General features: G+C 55.1%; 1 protein-coding gene across 1 annotated transcript in view; it reads left to right on the top strand.

Annotated features, from left to right (window-relative positions):
- The first annotated feature begins 334 nt into the window (after positions 1-334).
- The window catches only part of SLC6A3 (solute carrier family 6 member 3), a 32,468-nt gene continuing 14,244 nt past the window's right edge, over positions 335-18,558 (top strand). The window contains exons 1-5 of the mRNA XM_077116805.1: positions 335-620; positions 2,062-2,193; positions 7,141-7,375; positions 14,992-15,130; positions 16,877-17,011. Coding sequence (XP_076972920.1) covers positions 335-620; positions 2,062-2,193; positions 7,141-7,375; positions 14,992-15,130; positions 16,877-17,011 — 927 coding nt within the window. The remainder of the gene's footprint in view (positions 621-2,061; positions 2,194-7,140; positions 7,376-14,991; positions 15,131-16,876; positions 17,012-18,558) is intronic.

Genomic DNA, 18,558 nt, shown 5'->3' with positions numbered 1-18,558 from the left:
AGTTGAGGTGGCCTGGTGCTTTACCGGGAGGAGGGGCGACTGGGGAGAGGAGGGAGGGAAGTGGCTGCACGAGGCCCCTCTGCCCGTCTCCCCACGACTCGGTGACTCCCACGAGCACCTCCTCTGCCCTTGGCAGACCCCTGCCGTTGGCTGGCCTCTGCTCGCACTCAGCCCCAGCGCATGTCCAGGGGGCAATGCTTCTGTTCTGCCCCTGAGCAGTGAATGCCCATGCGGCGGGTCTCAGCCTTGGAGCCGGGCACCCGCAGCCGGCCGTGACCGCGCCCCGCGTGTGTTTGCCTTGCGCGCGGGCTGCAGGCGAGAGGAAGGGGCGCCCATGAGTAAGTCCAGATGCCCCGCGGTGCCAACGTCTTCCGCGGTGGCCCCCGCCGAGGGCCCCGACGCCATGGGCCCGAAGGAGGTGGAACTCGTCCTGCTCAAGGAGCAGAATGGGGTACAGCTCACTAGCTCCACCCTCATCCCCCCGCCGCGCGCCCCCGGGGAGACCCAAGAGCGCGAGACCTGGAGCAAGAAAATCGACTTCCTCCTCTCGGTGATCGGCTTCGCTGTGGACCTGGCCAACGTCTGGCGGTTCCCTTACCTGTGCTACAAGAACGGCGGCGGTGAGTTCCGTGCCCTGGCACACCCTCCCCACGCCCCCCGACACGCGCTGCCGTGGGCAGAGGCCGTCCCAGCCTCGCATAGGGGCTCGGATGATGTCCCAGCTTAACACTCAAGGCCAGTTCCCAGTGGACGTTCTCCAGCTGAGGAAACTGAGGCCGTGAAGAAGACACGGCTGGGGTGGGGGTAGTGAGAGGCCCCGCCCTGCACCCCCGTCCATTTCCACTGCCAAAAGCCCCAGGGAATGGCGTCGGGGGCAGCTCAGTGGTCTCTGCAGATGTTTGGAGGCCTTTGAGCTTGCATGGGGAGAGGCAGGCAGGGGTGACGCAGGGCTTCTCCCGCCCTCTGACTCAGTCCCACCTTGGCCTTGGGGAGATGGGGAGAGAAAGACAAAGAGGAGGAAGGCAAGAAGGAGACGGGGGAAGCACTGGAGAGGGTCTCGGACAGCCCCTGCTTTCACCCGTTCCAAAGCTCAGCTGGGCACAGCCCTGGGCTCCAGCAGAGGACCAGAAGAAGGCATGGGGTCACCCAGAGCTTCCAGCCAAGGGGCCAGCCACACTGGACTTACTCCCAGGCCAGGGCTTTCGGGACTCTCCACCTGGGCCACCCTGGGGAGTGGCTGCTGGTCCCAGCAGAGGTGGCCGCTGCCCGCCGGGGCACAAGGTCATGCCCGTCAAAGATCCCGAGGCCTGGGCTGCACAGCCACCTGCCCCAAGGCAGTGCTGTGGGGGCCCCGCCTTCCCCTGCCTGCCACGGCTGAGAGCCCCTCTCTCAAGGTCAGCTGCAGGAAGCCCACAGGCCCCTGAGCTCTGTGCCAGGCTGGGGTGCAGGTGTAAGAGGAACCAGGCCGATGTGTGGGGACCCCAGTCCCTGGGACAGGACCCCCACCCCAGCGAAGCATCCCCACCCTCCACCCTGCTGCAGGCAGCCTCCAGAGGCCAGGAGCCAGGACGGGCGGTGGCGCCCACCGGGGGTCAGGGAGGCACTGGCACCCCAGGCCCCAGAGGCATTATGACTTGAGTGGTGAACAGGATCAAGGCGGGTGGGGGCACCTCCCCAGAGCAGGCCAGGCATGGGGCGCCCAGGACGAGTGCCCAGAAGCTGGCAGCACCTCACCTGTTCTGCTGAGGGCTCTGTGGTGGGCACGGTAAGGGCGGGCCAGGGCACCCAGGACAGCGGGGTTAGGGAAGGCGCTGCAGGTCACCAACCCAACCCAGAACTTCCTGCAGGAGGCTGGGGGAACTGGCAGGAGCATCTTGCCAGGGCAGTGGGAGACCCAGGGGCACAGTCACCCCTGAAACTCGGGGGGCCGACAGGGATGGTTGAGTTGCCACTCCAGTGACACAGGGCAGCCCCCACCTGCCCTGGCTCCCCCACTGCCCGCCCCCACCTGCCCCTGCTCCCCCGCTACCCGCCCTGCTTACTGTGCCGCCCTGTCCGCAGGCGCCTTCCTGGTTCCCTACCTGCTCTTCATGCTCATCGCCGGCATGCCTCTCTTCTACATGGAGCTGGCCCTTGGGCAGTTCAACCGGGAAGGGGCGGCCGGTGTCTGGAAGATCTGCCCCATCCTGAAAGGTGAGTGCGGCACCTCCTGCCTGCGCAGCCCATGTGCAGGGTCCTCCAGCTGCGTCCCCCTCCCCGGTTCTGCTTTAAAAGTCCGAGGTGACCAAGGATCCTTGCTTGCAGGTGAAACCGTCCTGCAGTTCATTTGCAGTGTTGTTTCAGCAAGGTGTAAAAGACGGACAAGACAAAATGTGTCTCACATCTCTGTACATCTCTCATCTGTCTGTCCATCTATCTGTCTCCTTGTGCACTGAGCCTTCAGGTTTCTAGAATAATCCCATGACGCGGGACACAAGAGCCCCACGCCGTGAGTGCCTCCTGCCCTCCCCAGGCGCCGGCAGTCTGAAGGCCCCCCCACCGTGTTGTCTCCTTTTTGGAGTCACAAGGCGTGGAGGGCCTGGGAAGCTGTGAGCCACCCCGCCAGGGACAGGCAGGATTCCAGCCCAGGCCCGTGGTCCTGAGCCCAGCCACAGCCGCCCGGTGGGCCCAGCTCCTGCCCTTGGCTTGATGCCACTCGGGGAGCCTGGCTCGGGGTTCTGGGATGCGTTTCCTCAAAGAGATGAAGCGCTGCACCCGCCTTACACAGTTGACACCACTGAGAAAAGGACCACCAAGGATCTTCTTGGATTTTCTTAGAAGTTCTTGAGAAGTTAGCTGTTGGGGAGGGCACAGGAGCCCGAGAAGGCCTGCAAGGCACAACCCGACGGTCTGTGGGCTGTGATCCCCGAAGAGCCTCTCCCGGCCGCCGGGTCTCACGAGGGAGAAGCAGTCTGGCCAGCAGTCTGGCCAGCGAGGTGCAGCTGTCCCCGAGGCACTTACTGCTTAGTCTCTCTTGATGGTCCGGGCAATGGATCTTAAGACTTCAGCACATTTTTCCTAGGCCACGTTATTCGCTGCCCCAGCCCCAGATGGAGCTATGGAAAGAGAGAAACCCCTGCCCCATTTTTATAATGAAGACCGCAGCCCATCCAGGAAGGTTCCAGGCCCCTTTGCAGGACCCGAACACAGAGCCTGAAGGAGCCATCTGCAGTATCCTCTGACCAACGCCCGTGGCTGACGGGATACTCAGGGTGTCTGTGGACAGACGCGCTGCCAGCCTGGCCCTTGCCTGTGGGTCGCTGCTGCTGCATTTGCCACATTGGTGCCAGCGCACAGAACTAACGACCTGGACGCGGTGCCTGGCCCTTGCCCTCTGGGCTCTGGACAGCTGTGGGAGTGGCTGCCACCCCAGGCCAGGGCCCAGCCACACTGTGGCTCCCGCGCCCACAGCTCAGGCACGTTCAAGCTGATGGGAAATAAGCCTGGCCCCGGGAAAGGGCCCCACCCCACCCTGTGGAACTGTTCCCCCACCCAGAGGACCTGGAATGGCTCAGCTTCGCCGGCTCCTGAGCTGCCCCAGGAACCCAAGAAGTCAGGCGAAGGGTGACAGGTGACGGAGGAGAGAAATGTTTTAGTTTGCTAAAGCTGCCAGAATGCAATATACCAGAAATGGAACAGCTTTTAAGAAGGGAATTTATTAAATTACAAGTTTATGGTTCTAAGACCATGAAAATGTCCAAACTAAGGCATCTAGAGAAAGATACCTTGACTCAAGGAAGGCCAGTGTCTGTCACTTGGGAAGGCACGTGGCTGGTGTCTGCTGGTCCTTCCTCCCAGCTCTGTTACTTCCAGCTTCTAACGCCAGTGGCTTCCTCTCTATGCATATGCGGCCTTCACTCCCCTCCCCCTCCCCCTCCTCATTCTTCCTCCTCCCCCTTCACTCCCCTTCCCTCCCCCTCCTCCTCCCCCTTCAATCCTCTCCCCCTCCCCCTCCTCTTTCTTCTTCCTCCCCCTTCACTCCTTCCCCTCCTTCCCTCTCTCTCCCCTTCCTCCTTCCCTCCCTCTTTCTCCCTCCCTCCGTCCTGTCTCTGTCTGGTGCACACACACACATGCACACACACGTGCACACACATGCACACATGCACACACACGCACACAGTAGCCAGATCTTGCTGGTGCCCTAGTCTGATGGGGGAGGAATTCTCTCCTTTCTACAAAAAGCCCTGGGAAGGAGGGTGGCGTTTCACGCCGGTGTTCCTGGAATTGGAGCTCGTCTGCGGCACATCTCCTGGAGCCAGTTTCTGGGGACCCCCCCGATATGTGAAGAAGTGGGGTGTCGGAGACTCCTTTCTAGTGGATTGTGCATTTTCCAAAGACAAGACCTGTTTTATTGCCTTGCAAATGCCAGCACCATATTTAATTGACTATAAAATATGTTATGATATTTTGTACTCAGAAATATTTTAAGGTGATTCATCAGACATTATCTCTTCCCAAAAAGCTTTTGAGGTGGCTCTAAACAAAACAAAACACAACCAAAGTTAATACCAAGAAAGATAATGAAGTTAAGGAAACTGATGGTGCAAGCTTTGATGGAAATCCACATTTAGCCCCGAGTGTCCTGGGAGAAGCCGTGGAGCCCTGTGGGTGTTGTCACGAGAAGACCCTGACCATGTGTGTGCCTGCTTCCCCCCACGGCGGCCCCGCCGGGAGGACTTGGCAGTGACCACTGTTCTCAGACACCCTCCTGGAAGACAGGAAGGCTCCCCGACACGCTGCCTTCTGGGGGACCGAACTGCAGAGAACCAAGCACGTCGTGCACGCCGGAGTCCCTCCCCAGGGGTCGCCCTGTCATCGGGCGTTCAGGCGGCCAGATAGCAGCTCCGGTGCAGTGGGTGCCGGGAGGAGGGAGGGCCTCGGTGCCCTGTGCAGCTGCCTCCGGGCAAGGCCACTTGCTGTGCCAGCAGGACGGCGGCTTCAGCCTCACCACTCTGCCAGGGGGCCTGGAAAGGCCGCCGCCGGAGGGAGGGCCGCCCACACCACGGAGGGTTCCAGAAGAACCAGAGGCAGCTCAGCCCTTGGAGACTGGGTTGGGATCTACTCTTTGAGGTTGACCACATGCTCCTTTGAGTTCCCGAAGCCCGAAGCTGAGAGCTGGGTCTGCAAAGTCTTCACCCAGAGAAACAGTCCAATCAGGACTCGTCGCCCCGGGCTGGTGCCCTTGGAGTGGCCGGGTCCACCACGGCCTACCTGGAATTCCCAGTCAGTGGCCGGCCAGGCCCCACCCCAGGGAGCTCAGTGAGCAGATCCTGGGTGGAAGGACCCCACGCTGCAGGCCTCTGAAGGGAGCAGCCAGCGTCCTCACCTCAGGACAGGCGCATGCTGGCCCCAGCCCGCTCCCTCTCTGGCCCCGACCCCTCCCTTGCTAGCCCACGTGGTCATCAGGTGCTGCCCTTGTTTGCACAGGGCCAGGCCTTCCATGAGCTGCCCGAGCCTGAGAACGCAACTCCCGAGGGAGCCTCTGAAAGGCGCACCTTTGTGTGCCTTGTCCCTGGGGTAAGCGCAGTTCCTTGACCGGAGGGAGGAGGCCTTCTGTCCCCAAGCCCGCCACCACCCGTTGGGCTGACACAGCACCGAGGGCTGTCCCCATGCACCAGGAGACTCCCCGGGCCTCCCCCCAATTCCAGGGCCTGTGTCCTGGAAGGGTGCCTGAGAGGCCCTGGGAGGTCAGACATGGCCCTGGGTCACCCCACATAGCCCTAGGTACCTCTGGCCCTGAAAACTCAGCCACCCTGCATGGTTGTGGGTGACCCTGGGTGGCTGTGCGTGGCCCCAGGTGACCCTGTGGGCTCTGATTGGCCATGGGTGGCCATGGATGGTCTTGAGTGGCCTTCGTGGTCCCAGCTGACCCTGAGTACTGTGGATGACCATGGAGGACCCTGTCCCTGGGAGGCCCTGGGTGTCCCGGGTGAGGACCCTGAATGATGTAAAGTGGGCTTTATTGGCCCCAGTGACTCTTGGTGCCCCTCGATGCCTGTAGGTGGCCCTGGTGGCCGTGGGTGGCTGTGGGCAGTGGTGATGGCTCTGCATGGCCCTAGTGGCCCTCGATAGCCATGTGTGAATGGCCCTAGGTGACCTGTGGCTGTGTGAGCCAGGGACATCTGGCTGCCCTGATGACCCAGGTGGCCCCAGATGTGCCGGGTGCCCCTCGATGTCCATCAGTGACCCTGGGTGGCCCTGGGTGACTATGGATGGTTCCGGAGGTGGGCCGCCCTCTTCTCTGATCATAACCTGGCCCCCAGTCACTTCCCATCACCCCAAATTACAGATCTGGGGGCTGCCTTGCGCAGGGGGGTTCTTACTGACGTGGCGTGGCCCTCTCGTCTGCCCCAGATATGGGCTTCATGCCCATCTTCACCTCCCTGTCATGGGCTTCAGGCCATCCTCACCTCCCCAGGTGTGGGCTTCAGGCCATCCTCGCCTCCCCAGGTGTGGGCTTCAGGCCATCCTCACCTCCCCAGGTGTGGGCTTCAGGTCATCCTCACCTCCCCAGGTGTGGGCTTCAGGTCATCCTCACCTCCCCAGGTTGTGGTTTTCAGGCCATCCTCACCTCCCCAGGTGTGAGCTTCACAGTCATCCTCACCTCCCCAGGTGTGGGCTTCAGGCCATCCTCACCTCCCCAGGTGTGAGCTTCACAGTCATCCTCACCTCCCCAGGTGTGGGCTTCACAGTCATCCTCACCTCCCCAGGTGTGGGTTTCAGGCCATCCTCACCTCCCCAGGTGTGGGCTTCAGGTCATCCTCACCTCCCCAGGTTGTGGTTTTCAGGCCATCCTCACCTCCCCAGGTGTGAGCTTCACAGTCATCCTCACCTCCCCAGGTGTGGGCTTCAGGCCATCCTCACCTCCCCAGGTGTGAGCTTCACAGTCATCCTCACCTCCCCAGGTGTGGGCTTCACAGTCATCCTCACCTCCCCAGGTGTGGGTTTCAGGCCATCCTCACCTCCCCAGGTGTGGGCTTCACAGTCATCCTCACCTCCCCAGGTGTGGGCTTCATGGTCATCCTCACCTCCCCAGGTGTGGGTTTCAGGCCATCCTCACCTCCCCAGGTGTGGGCTTCACAGTCATCCTCACCTCCCCAGGTGTGGGCTTCACGGTCATCCTCATCTCCCTGTACGTGGGCTTCTTCTACAACGTCATCATCGCCTGGGCCCTGCACTACCTCTTCTCCTCCTTCGCCCGGGAGCTGCCCTGGCTGCACTGCAACAACTCCTGGAATAGCCCCAACTGCTCCGATGCGCACACCGGCCGCGCCGCCCTCCACGGCCAGGGCGCCAACGACTCCTTCTGGACCACGCCCGCCGCGGAGTACTTTGAGTAAGTGGGCGTCCTGGGGGCCCCCGGCCTCGCCCGCCTTCTGCTCCCTTAGGATTCCCTGTGCCCGAATCCCGCTTGGTGGCCTCGGCAGAGTCCCCAGCTCCGCAGGCCTGACATGCATCCGTCCTGCGCCCCGCCCTGGGCAGCTGCTGAGTGGGGGTTGCCGGCCGGGGACACGGCAGTCCCCATTTGCTGGGCAGGGGGCTTTGCCGCCCGACCCTGGGCTGCTCCTAGTGAGCGCGGCTCCCACGTCAGCTCACTGTCCGCCTGCTCACAGCTTGGCCTCCGCTTGCAGAGACAGCCCCTCGGGGCCCTGCTGCAGCTGCCCTTCTCCTCGGTTTTGCGTCTCTTTTCTGCAAACACAACCTCACACCTCCCGCCGCCGGGTCCGGCCCTCCTCCACCTCCAGCTGGGCCTGGGTTTCCTCTCCATCTCCTCCCAGAGGTTGGGCCTGCCCTCTGCCCACAGGGCCCCTCGCCATCCCTGCCTGCCTCTTCTCCAGCCCTGGGGGCCATGACCTGCACTGGGGGGGCTGCCTGCCCAACAGGGGCTCTAAGCACTGCGCTGTGGAATTCCCCACCCCAGCAGGAGGCATCCCCAGGACCCAGCAGTGCAGGTAGAGGCAAGGACAGGAGAGGTGGCTACGGCCGGTGTGGTGCCCAGGCCTCGAGCAGGGGACAGATGTGGGAGGGGGGGCCTAGACTGGGCAGCAGGGGTTTGGGTGCTGGGCGAAGCTGCAGCCTGCAGAGTTCAGTGATGCTGTCCATTGGAGGTCTCAGGTAGCCGCGAGTGCGAGTGATGCCTTTGGAACCCCACCTTTTGCTTGGGGGGCACGGAAAAAGTTGATTCATCTAAGTGATTTTCAGTTGAGACAAAAAGGGGAAAACTGCTTGGCCTGCTGGTCATCATTAAGAATGCAAGAAGGAAAGAGTGTGTTACTTAAAAAAGAAGAACCAGCCTGGAAGCGTCCATTTGGAAATTCTCGGTCTGGAAGGAGCAGGGGGAACGGAAGCCATGATCACAACTGAAACGTCAGCCGCCCCTGTACGTGTGTCAGCTCCCCGGCCGGCTGGGCCACCCCATCCCAGGTCCAGTCTCCTGACACCCCCTCCCTTCCTCTGGTCCCAGGTGGGCCCCCACCACCACAGTGCCCATGCCGTGTGCAGAGCTCGTCCCCGTGCCCCGGCCAAGGCCCAGGGACTCAGTCTGGCCATCAGCAGCGGGAAAGGGCCCTGCAAAAGCTGAGCCCCCACCAGCTCCCAGGACCCCCAGCCATCCCGCAGCTTCCTTCTCCAGCAGAGGCCACCAGCAGGCGGTAGCAGAAACTGCTTTTGCGGAAAAGGGAAAGGAAGCGTTTCAGAGTGGAAACCTCTCCTTCACATAGATAACAACCTGGGGCCTTGCGTGCAGTGGTTACTTTTATTTTCATTGCCTTCCTGTGTTTAGTTTTCTGGGGCTGCTATTTAAACAGCAGAAACTGATTCTCTCTTCTGGAGGCCAGAAGTGTGAGACTCAGGTGTCTGAGGCTCCTTCTTTCCGGCTTCCAGAGGCCCCAGGGCATCTTTGACTTCTGCCTCCATCTTCGCATGGCTAAAGAGACACCCTCCGTGCTGGTGTCTCTGAGTGCTAGTTCCCCCTTTTTAGGAGGCCAGCAGTCCTTGGGTTCAGGGCCCACTCCAGTCCAATACAACTTCATCTCAAACAATTGCATCTGTGAAAACGCTATTTCTAAATCAGGTCACGGTCTAAAGTTCCAGGGGGGCGTGAATGGGTGTGTGTCTGTGTGTGCAGCGTTCGGCCCAGGACACTTCTCATCTGAGAAAAATAGAGCGCTTTAGAATTGATCCCAATTCATCTCTTCTGAGGGTTGCTTGCTCCCTCTTCAATGTTTAAATGGAGAGCTGGCTGGCACCTAAGCACCTCTACCCTCACTAGCCCCTGGGTTTGCTCTCCTTGCTCCAGCTTCTACCCCAATGGGGTAGAAAATACCACAGGCTCAGAGCAGGAACCAGAAGTTGTGGAGTTAATTCTCAGGTGTGAAACAATGACAAGAACACACTTTACGGATGTAAAATCTGAGCATAAGAGCAAGGAAGGTGCCTGTGGCACTAAAATGGACCTGGCTAACTCCAATCTGTTTTAAATTCCCCTTACTTCAGAAAATGCTATGAATAGCACCCTCCCCTACTTTCTAAAATGGCATTTAAAGCTAAACATTTGCCTCTAAGTATGACTTTAGCTGCATCCCACAAATTTCGGTATGTTGTACTTTTGTTTCCATCCGGTTCAAAATCTTTCCTGATTTCACTGGAGATTTCTTCTTTGATACATGGGACAATTTTAGAAAGTTGTTTTTATAATTTAGGGATCACTAGATAATTTTCTATTGTCATTTTTTTTTCCTAATGTAAAGGTACTTGTTGCAATAATAAACTTGTATGGCTTTAGTCTTTTTAAACTTACTGAGTCTTGCTCAGTGGCCCAGATGTGGTCTGTTTTGGTGAATGCTCTGCGTGCACTTCAGAGAGTGTGCGTTCTGCCACTGCTGGGAAGAGGGTTGTGTAGATGTGAAAGAATTGTCTTCTGCTGTTATTGGTAGGCAGTTGTACAAGAATAAAAGATGGTGTGTTCTGCCATTGTTGGAAAGAGAGTTGTGTAAATGTAGAAGGGTGTGTGTTCTGCTGCTGTTGGGTAGAGAGTTGTGTAAATGTCAGTGAGGTCACGTTGGCCAGCAGTGTTCTCTGGAGCTTCTGCACATCTACTGGTTTTCTGTCCCCTTGTTCTATCAGTTGCTGAGAGAGAGAGAGGTCTGAATCTCCAACTAGAATCACAGATTTTTCTGTTTCTCTTTGTTTTGCTTCATGTGTTTTGAAGCTCTGGCATGGAGTGTGTACGTGTGTGTGGCTGTCAGCCCTTCCCAATGGGTGGACCCTTCACCATTGTGAGGTGCCCACCCTGGAACACACCTCGGCCTGGAGTCCACCCAGTCTGATATCAATACAGCCATCGCAGCTTTCTCATGTTAGTGTCTGTGTGGTGAAGCTTGTCCATCCTTTTATTTCTAAGTGTCCTTGTCTTTAAAATAGGTTTATTGTAAACCACATAGACCTGAGTCTTGCTTCTGTTTCCTGTCCGACAATCACTGCTTTTTTTTTTTTTTGCATGGACAGGCACTGGGAATCAAACCCGGGTCTCCAGCCTGGCAGGCGAGAACTCTCCCTGCTGAGCCACCGTCACACTGCCCACTGCCTTTTAATTAAAGTGTTTAGGTCACTTCCATTTAATAATTGTCAGTGTATTTGGGTTATGTCCTTCATTTTGCTATTCATTTTCTATTTGTCTCAACTTTTGTTTCTTGTCTCTTTTCCTCCTTTCTCTTTGATTAAATGAGTAATTGTTAGGATTCCATTTTTTCTGCATTATTGGTTTATAAGCTATAGCTCTTTTTAAAAATATTTTAGTGGACAGTATAAGGTTTACAATATGCATATCTAATATACCATAATCTACATTCAAATGGCACTTTACATACCACGTAAAAATCTTAAGACAATAGGCTTCCATTTTTTCCCTCATGTGTTTTGTGAGGTTAGTAAAGATTTTTCATGTCTGCAGTGTGTTATGGACTCCACAATACATTGTTATTTTTTGTTTTAAACACTCAATTAAATTTTTAAAAAATTATTGAGAAATCTTCACACGTACACGGTTCGTCCATAGTATGCAATCAGTGGCTCACGATATCATCACACGGTTGTGTGTTCATCACCATGATCAGTTTTAGAGCAGCTGCATCACTCCAGAAGAAAGAAATGAAAAGAAAGAACTCATACATCCCATACCCCTTACCCTTCCCTCTCATGGACCACTCGTATTTCAATCTACCCAAAATTTTTACCCCTTCTCCCCCACCCCTATAATTTATTTCTTTATTTTTTTACTCATCTGTCCACACCCGGGATATAAGGAGTGTCAGACACAAGGTTTTCACAATCACACAGTCACACTGCAAAAGTGACGCCAGTATACAATCGTCTTTAAGAATCAAGCCTACTGGAAGACAGCCCAGCAGTTTCAGGTACTTCCCTCCAGCCGCTCCAATGCACCATCAACTAAAAAGGGATATTTATATAATGCATAAGAATAACCTCCAGGATAACCTCTCAACTCTGTTTGAAATCTCTCAGCCACTAAAACTTTATTTTGTCTCATTTCTCTCTTCGCCCTTTGGGTCAAGAAGGCTTTCTCAATCCCATTATGCTCTTCCCAGCTCATCCAGGGAGTCCTGTCCCACGTTGCCAGGGAGGTTTACACCCCTGGGAGTGATGTTCCACGTGGTGGGGAGGGCAGCAAGTTCACCTATCGAGTTGGCTTAGAGAGAAAGGCCACATCTGAGCAACAAAAGAGGTTCTCTGGGGTGACTCTGAGGCTTAATTAAAAGTAGGCTTAGCTTCTCCTTTGCAGGAATAAGTTTCATAGGGGTGAACCCCAAGATCGAGGGCTCAGCCTATTGTACTGGTTGTCCTCACTGCTTGTGAGAATATCAAGAATTCCCCAGATGGGGAAGTTGAATATTTCATCCTTTCTCCCCAGTCCCCCAAGGGGACTTTGCAAATACTTTTTCATTCTCTGCCCTAATTATTCTGGGATCTGTCAGGGCATCACACTAATTTGTACAAACCAACAAGATCTCACTCCCTATTCGAGATTCCATGTAATTATGCTGTTCAAATAAACTGACCATACAAGTTAAGTTATATGATGTGCTACCCAAAATATAAACTTTCCACTGAATAAACATCTCTCCCTTTGGTCTCACACAGAAGTTGAAGTTTTAAAATATGGACACTATCATCCTTCACCCTGTATTCTGCTCTACCTTAGTCCTGTCCAGATCAGCTTCATTCATGCCTCTGGTTGAAGTCTGATGAGTTTGACCTTTCTTAACTGCTGCTCCGTGGGTACTGCTGACTTCCATGGCTTCAGAGCTCTGAGTCTCAGGTGTCGCATAAATACCTGAAGTTTCAGGGAATTACTAGGTTGTACACTGATAGTCCAGAATTCAGAAATAACAGTTACAGCTCCTGCATAGATGTGCCTGCTGTAAGAGCTCACAATCCAGGACCCTTTACTATGGGCCTCGACCTGATAGCCCATCTCTCAACTCCAGTTCACTGAGTTTGTAATATTATAGTTAATCCATATGAGGGAGGCATGACCATGTTTGTCTTTTTGTTTCTGATATTTCATTTGACATCCAGTCCTCAGGTTCATTCACCTGGTTGCATGCCTCACCATTTCAAATTTCAAAGAAATTTAAAGCTGAGGAAACTTATTTTAAATTTACACACATATTTAGCATTTCTGGTGCGTTCTGTCTTTGCTGTAGATCCATATGTTCCATTGGTATCATTTCCTTCCATCTGAGGAATCTCCTCTCACATTTTTTTGTGGTGTAGGCCTTTTGGCAATGAATTCCCTCAGCTTTAGTTTTCCTGAAAAGTCTTTATTTGCCTTCATTTTTTATGGCATGTTGATGGTTGACACACGTTTTTTTCTGTCAGTACTGTAAAGATGTCATTTTAATGCCTCTTAGAAGGTGAATTTACTGGTAAGTCTCAGGGCATTCCATTTTGTGGCTCTGGATGTAATGTCTTTTTACCCCTCTGACCAAGTGCTTTTAAGATTTTTCTGTTTATCACTAGTTTCCAGGAATTTCATAATGATGTGCCTTGGTGTGGCTTTCTTTGTATTTATCCTGTTTGGGATTCATTAAGCTTCTTGGATTGTGGGATTATAGTTTTCAAAAGATTTGAGAACGTTTTAATGGTTATCTGTCCAAGTGTTCTCTCTGTCTCCCAATCTTCTTTTCTTCCCGGGACCCCAGTTATATGCATGTCGGACAGCAGGTTGTGTGGTCCCGGCAGATGCCTGTGTGTGAGCGCCCACGAGGCCGTGCTGGTGGAGAGTGCCGCGCGCGGCTTCTAATCCGTACGGAGTTTGTGTCTGTTCCAGCAGCTACTGAGAGAGGAGCGCTAAAACCTCCAGCTATAACCGTGGATTGCCTGTTTCTCTCCACAGTCCTATCAGGTTTGGGCTCATGAATTTTGAAACTCACAGACCCAAGAAGCTCAATTGATCCCAAACCAGATAAATACAAAGAAAAACACATCAAGGCACAACATAAATTGATAAATCCACATGGCTGTGAGTCTGTTAATATGTTCTTTTTCTTTCTTTTCTCTCTGCTCCTTCTGGAGAGGCACTGTCACTGTGGCCTTAAACTCCCTCCTCCTCAGTTCTGCAGAGCTGGGTCTGCTGTTAATCCTTTGTAGGGAATTTTCATTTCAGATATGTATTTTTTGTCTTTAGAAGTTCTATCTTATATCTTCCATTTATCTCCTCACTTGTTCATGTTTTCCTCTAATCTCTGAACATAAGCATAATAGCTGTTTTAACATCATTGTCTATTAGTTCCATCATCTCTATCATTTCTGGATCTGATGCTATTCACTGATTTTCCTTCAGTTAATATGTATGGTTATAACCCACATTTTCTCGCTTCCTGTCATTTTCAGTAATTTCTTGTTAGATGTTGGATGTTGTGAGTTTTTTGTTGATGGGTGTTTGGATTTTTCTGACTTCCTTTAAAGAGCAGTAGGTTTGCTCTGGTAGGCAGTGACATGACTTGTGGTTCAGTTTCATCCTTTCAAAGATGTTTGAGTGGTTCTAGGTCATCCTTTACTTTAGGGATGGTTCATCTGTCTGTTGAAGCACAGCCCTTCTAAAGTTTCTTCACAGCTCCCCCCATGATCAACAAGGACTCCGGTTGTGAGAACTTGGATGACCTTCTGATCTCCTGAGCCCTGGCAACCAACCGTCCAGCTCACAGCTCCCCAGCTATGGTGCTGCCTGATGGAGTTCCACCCTGGGACCCAGGTCCCGGCTCCCGGCAGTCCCCACGGGCTCTCCAGTATAGTCCAGTCTTCCAGAATTTTTCCCTAAAACTTTCAGCATGTCAGACTCTCTAAGCTCTGACCATTGTTTCCACATTCCAGTTGTGCTGGCAGGAGCATGCCTCCACCTGGAGCTCAATCCTGCACTGCCTCCAGTTCAGTGCCTGAAAGTGCCTGTTCTGTGACTTTCTCTTGTTTTCAAGCTGCTTGAGATGTCCTTCATCATGGGCAGAAGCGGGGGTCCTTGTACCTCCTCTCCAGAGCAGCGTGTTCTAGAGGGTTCTGGAGTTAGGCTCTTTGGGTCCAAATGCAGCTCTGCCGCTCACTAACTTGAAACTTGGGAAGGTTGCTTCTCCTCTCGGTGCCTTGGTGTCCTTGCCTGTAAAATGGGGACCCAGTGGGCTCATTCCCAGGTTCCTTTTGCCAGTAGACGCCGAACATTCTATTATTATTCAGATCAAAGAATCACAACCATCAGTTCACTAAAAATGGGAGGTGTTTATCTTCCCAAACTGGCGGCCATCCCCTGCCCTCACTGGCTTTCCAGACCTCAAGGGCACTGCTCTGCTGTCCTTAGGCCACTTACAGGCCCAGAAACCTGGCCTCAGCTCGGGGTGGGGGTCCACACCCCTCAAGAGCCCACTTGTCCACCCTTTCCAGGCGCGAAGTGCTGCACCTCCACGAAAGCCATGGCATCGGTGATCTGGGCCCTCCCCGGTGGCAGCTCACATCCTGCCTGGTGCTGGTCATTGTGCTGCTCTACTTCAGCTTGTGGAAAGGTGTGAAGACGTCTGGGAAGGTGAGTGGACATGTGACCCCGGCCATGGTGAGGAGTGAACACAGGTTGTGGTCAGATTAGGGAGCTGACACGTTTGTGGTCAAAGTGGAGCATGGACACAGGCCATGGTCAGATTGGAAGAGAGCACATGGCTGTAGTGAACTGGGAATTGGACATGTGGTCGGGTCAGTTTGAGGGTGGACATGTAGACCATGATTATGTTGGGGAGTGGAGTCATGGGCTGTGACTGGGTTGGATGATGGACATGTGTTCATGGTCACATTGGAGCATGGACACATGGCCATAGTCACCTTGGGAGTGGACATGTGGCTGTGGTCAGTTGGCAAGAGAACATATGGATTATGGTTGGGTAAAGTAGTGGACACATGGCTGGGGTCATGTTGGGGAGTGGATGTGTGAACTGTAGTTGTGTTGAAGAGTGGACATGCAGTCTGTGGTTGGGTAGAGGAGTGGACTCGTGGACTGTTGTTGGATAGAGGAGTGGACACGTGGTCAGGGTCATGTTGGTGAGTGGGCATGTGAATGGTGGTTGAGTAGAAGACTGGACTGGTAGACTCTGGGTAGAAGAGTGGACACATGGCTGGGGTGATGTTGAGGAGTGGACATATAGACTGTGGTTGAATAGCAGAGTGGACATGTAGACTGTGGTTGGGTAGAAGAGTGGACCCGTGAACTGTGATTGGTAGAGGAGTGGACACCTGGCCAGGGTCATGTTGAGGAGTGGACATGTGGACTGTGGTTGAGTATAAGAGTGGACACATGAACTGTGGTTTGGTAGAGGAGTGGACAAATGGCCAGGGTCATGTTGGGAAGTGGACATGTGGACTGTGGTTGCACAGAAGAGAGGGCATGTAGACTGTGGTTGGGAAGAGGAATGGGCATGTGGCCAGGGTCATGTTGGAGAGAGGACAAAGGGAGTGTGGTTGAGGGAGGGTGTCGAGGGGGGAAGCACCTGCAGCAGCGTGTGTCCAGCATAAAGACAAGGAAACACAATTTGTTTCCAGTATTTTTGCTTTCACCCAACACCAAAAGCACTTTTGACCTAAATATGCCTGTCACTTGCAGAAATACAGAGTGAGTTGCCACCATGTGAAAGCCTTCTCTAATGGCAGGTTCTTCTGTTCTCCTCCCTTTACCCCCCAGAATCCATGTTTTTGAACTTACTCAAGGTGCAGATTTGCACAATTAGTGCAGATTCACTCTTACTTCATGCATTAGTTTCCTCATTGCTAAAACAGGCACCATACAATAAATTGGCTTAAGCAACAGGAATTTATTGGCTCAAGGTTTTGAGGCCAAGAGAGGATCAAAATTGGAGCATCAGCAAGGTGATGCTTTCCTGCAGGAGACTGGGGTTCTGGACCTGGCTGCCACCACCCTGGTTCCTTGGCTTTCCCATCATGTGGTGATGTGCATGGCAGCGGCGTCCCCCTTCTCCTCTGGGTTCCACTGACGTTCAGCCTCTGGCTCCTCCATGGCCCCTCTTGGTGGCCTTCCCTTAAGGCCTCCAGAAATGGGAATAAGGCCATCCTGACTCGGCTGACCACTCATAACCAGGCCCTCTAGGCTGAGATGAAGATCACGGCCTTCCAGTCTGGGGGCCAGTGTGGAAAGGATGTGCGTTGTCCTGCCCTCGGGGAGCCCAGGAAGGACGTGCGGGAGCACCTCGCCCTGAATGGGCTCACGGGCCAGGGCCGATGGCGTGCTGTCTGGCCTACTGGCCCGCTGACACTGCCCCTCCCCCAGGTCGTGTGGGTCACAGCCACCATGCCCTACGCCGTGCTCACGGCCCTGCTGCTGCGTGGTGTCACCCTCCCGGGCGCCATCGACGGCATCCGAGCCTACCTGAGCGTCGACTTCTACCGGCTCTGCGAGGCATCCGTGAGTAGCCCCCGGGGCCCCGACTGCCCGCTCAGACCGCAGAGTGCACTTGTGCTGGCGACCTGTGCCCGGGAGAGTGGGTGTGGCATGCCAGTGCAGGGAAGCCGAGGGCCAGGGAAGGGGCCGCAAGGGAGCAGGTGACCGTGGGCGCAGCAGAGGGTCAGGTGGTTGCTGACCCCAATGTGGGGCTCAAGTGCTGTGCCCTCGCCTGCCAGCCACCCTAAGCGCTGGACACCTGTCCCCCCAACCGGCCACCCGGGAGGGCTGCACAGACAGCAGCTTGCACTTGGCCCCTGCCTGGCGTCCAGGTGAGGTAGGGTGTGTCGGGTGGCAGAGACAGGGCCCCCGGGAACCCCCTGGTGACACCTCCCCAAGGCCCCCCACAAGGAGACAGCTCACAGTGGCTAGACCCAAACCAAGTGGACACGGGCTAGAGGTGTCCCCAGCAAAGAAAGAACAGTTCCGGGTTAAAATGCCTGGAGGGGAGGGTCAGGCAAGGCCTTGGAGGATGGTCTGATTTGAAGAGGGAGAAAGAGGGAGGTGGCTCCGAAATGTGGGTGCTGTTAGCAGAGGGGCTGGCGTGACACAGACGGGCTCTGCGGAGGCCACTGGCACTCAAGTAGATAGGGCTGAGGACAGACGGGGTCCCTGTGGGAGGGGTGAGCAGCGAGAGGGCAGGGCCCAGGTGGCGAGGTCGGGGCTGTAGGCAGCTTGGACTCCTGTTGCCCGATGCCCTAGGCTGGGCTGAGAGCTGGACAGGGAGAGCAGGAAAGAGCAAGCCTGAGCCTGGTGGGGAAATGGATAGATGGGAGGGTGTCACTGAGTAGATGAAGGATGGAGGGCTGGATGGACAGTTGGATGGATGGATGGATGGATAGAGATGGACAAATGGGCCAATGGATGGAGGGCTGGATGGACAGACAGGCAGATGGATGGGTGGATGGATGTATAGAGATGAATGGATGGTTAGATGGATGGATGGAAAGAAAAAGGAAGGGAGGAAGGAAGAAAGGAAAGGAAGAAGTATGTGGACAATGGGTAGGTCAGTGAGAGATGAATGGGGAGACAGGTAGATAGGGAAGAGACGTGGGCACAGATGACAGATAAATAGAGGGGCAGACAGGCGATGGCTGGGCAGGGGTGATGGGTGGTGATGTCCAGGCCCTGGTAGCACTGCCGTCTCCCCAGAGGAGCAGCCTTTGGCCCTGGGCTGGCGATGGAGACGAGGTCAGAGCAGGCGCACGGCTCTGGGCTCAGCCGCGGCAGGCTCCTTGCAGACCCAGCCCAAGGGCCAGCTGCCCCCAAGCCACGTGGGTGGCCTCGAGGCCCTGGCATGTTCCCACAGGGCAGGGTCACCCTGGTCCCAGAGGGTGGGCTGTGGCCCCCTCCATGGCGTCCATGTGCTGTCCCCTCAGTCAGTGAGCGCAGGCGAGCTGCTCTGTGCCCCGTCCCCGGAGCACCGTTCCCACCGCCGCTGGGTCCCTGATGTGGCCTGGGGGCTCCTCGGAAATACAGGAGCAGCCCTGGGACCCGACCAGCGCCCACAT

This window comes from Tamandua tetradactyla, chromosome 9, assembly GCF_023851605.1.
Source record: "Tamandua tetradactyla isolate mTamTet1 chromosome 9, mTamTet1.pri, whole genome shotgun sequence".
Taxonomy (NCBI): domain Eukaryota; kingdom Metazoa; phylum Chordata; class Mammalia; order Pilosa; family Myrmecophagidae; genus Tamandua; species Tamandua tetradactyla.
This window is presented reverse-complemented; position numbering and strand designations above follow the sequence as displayed.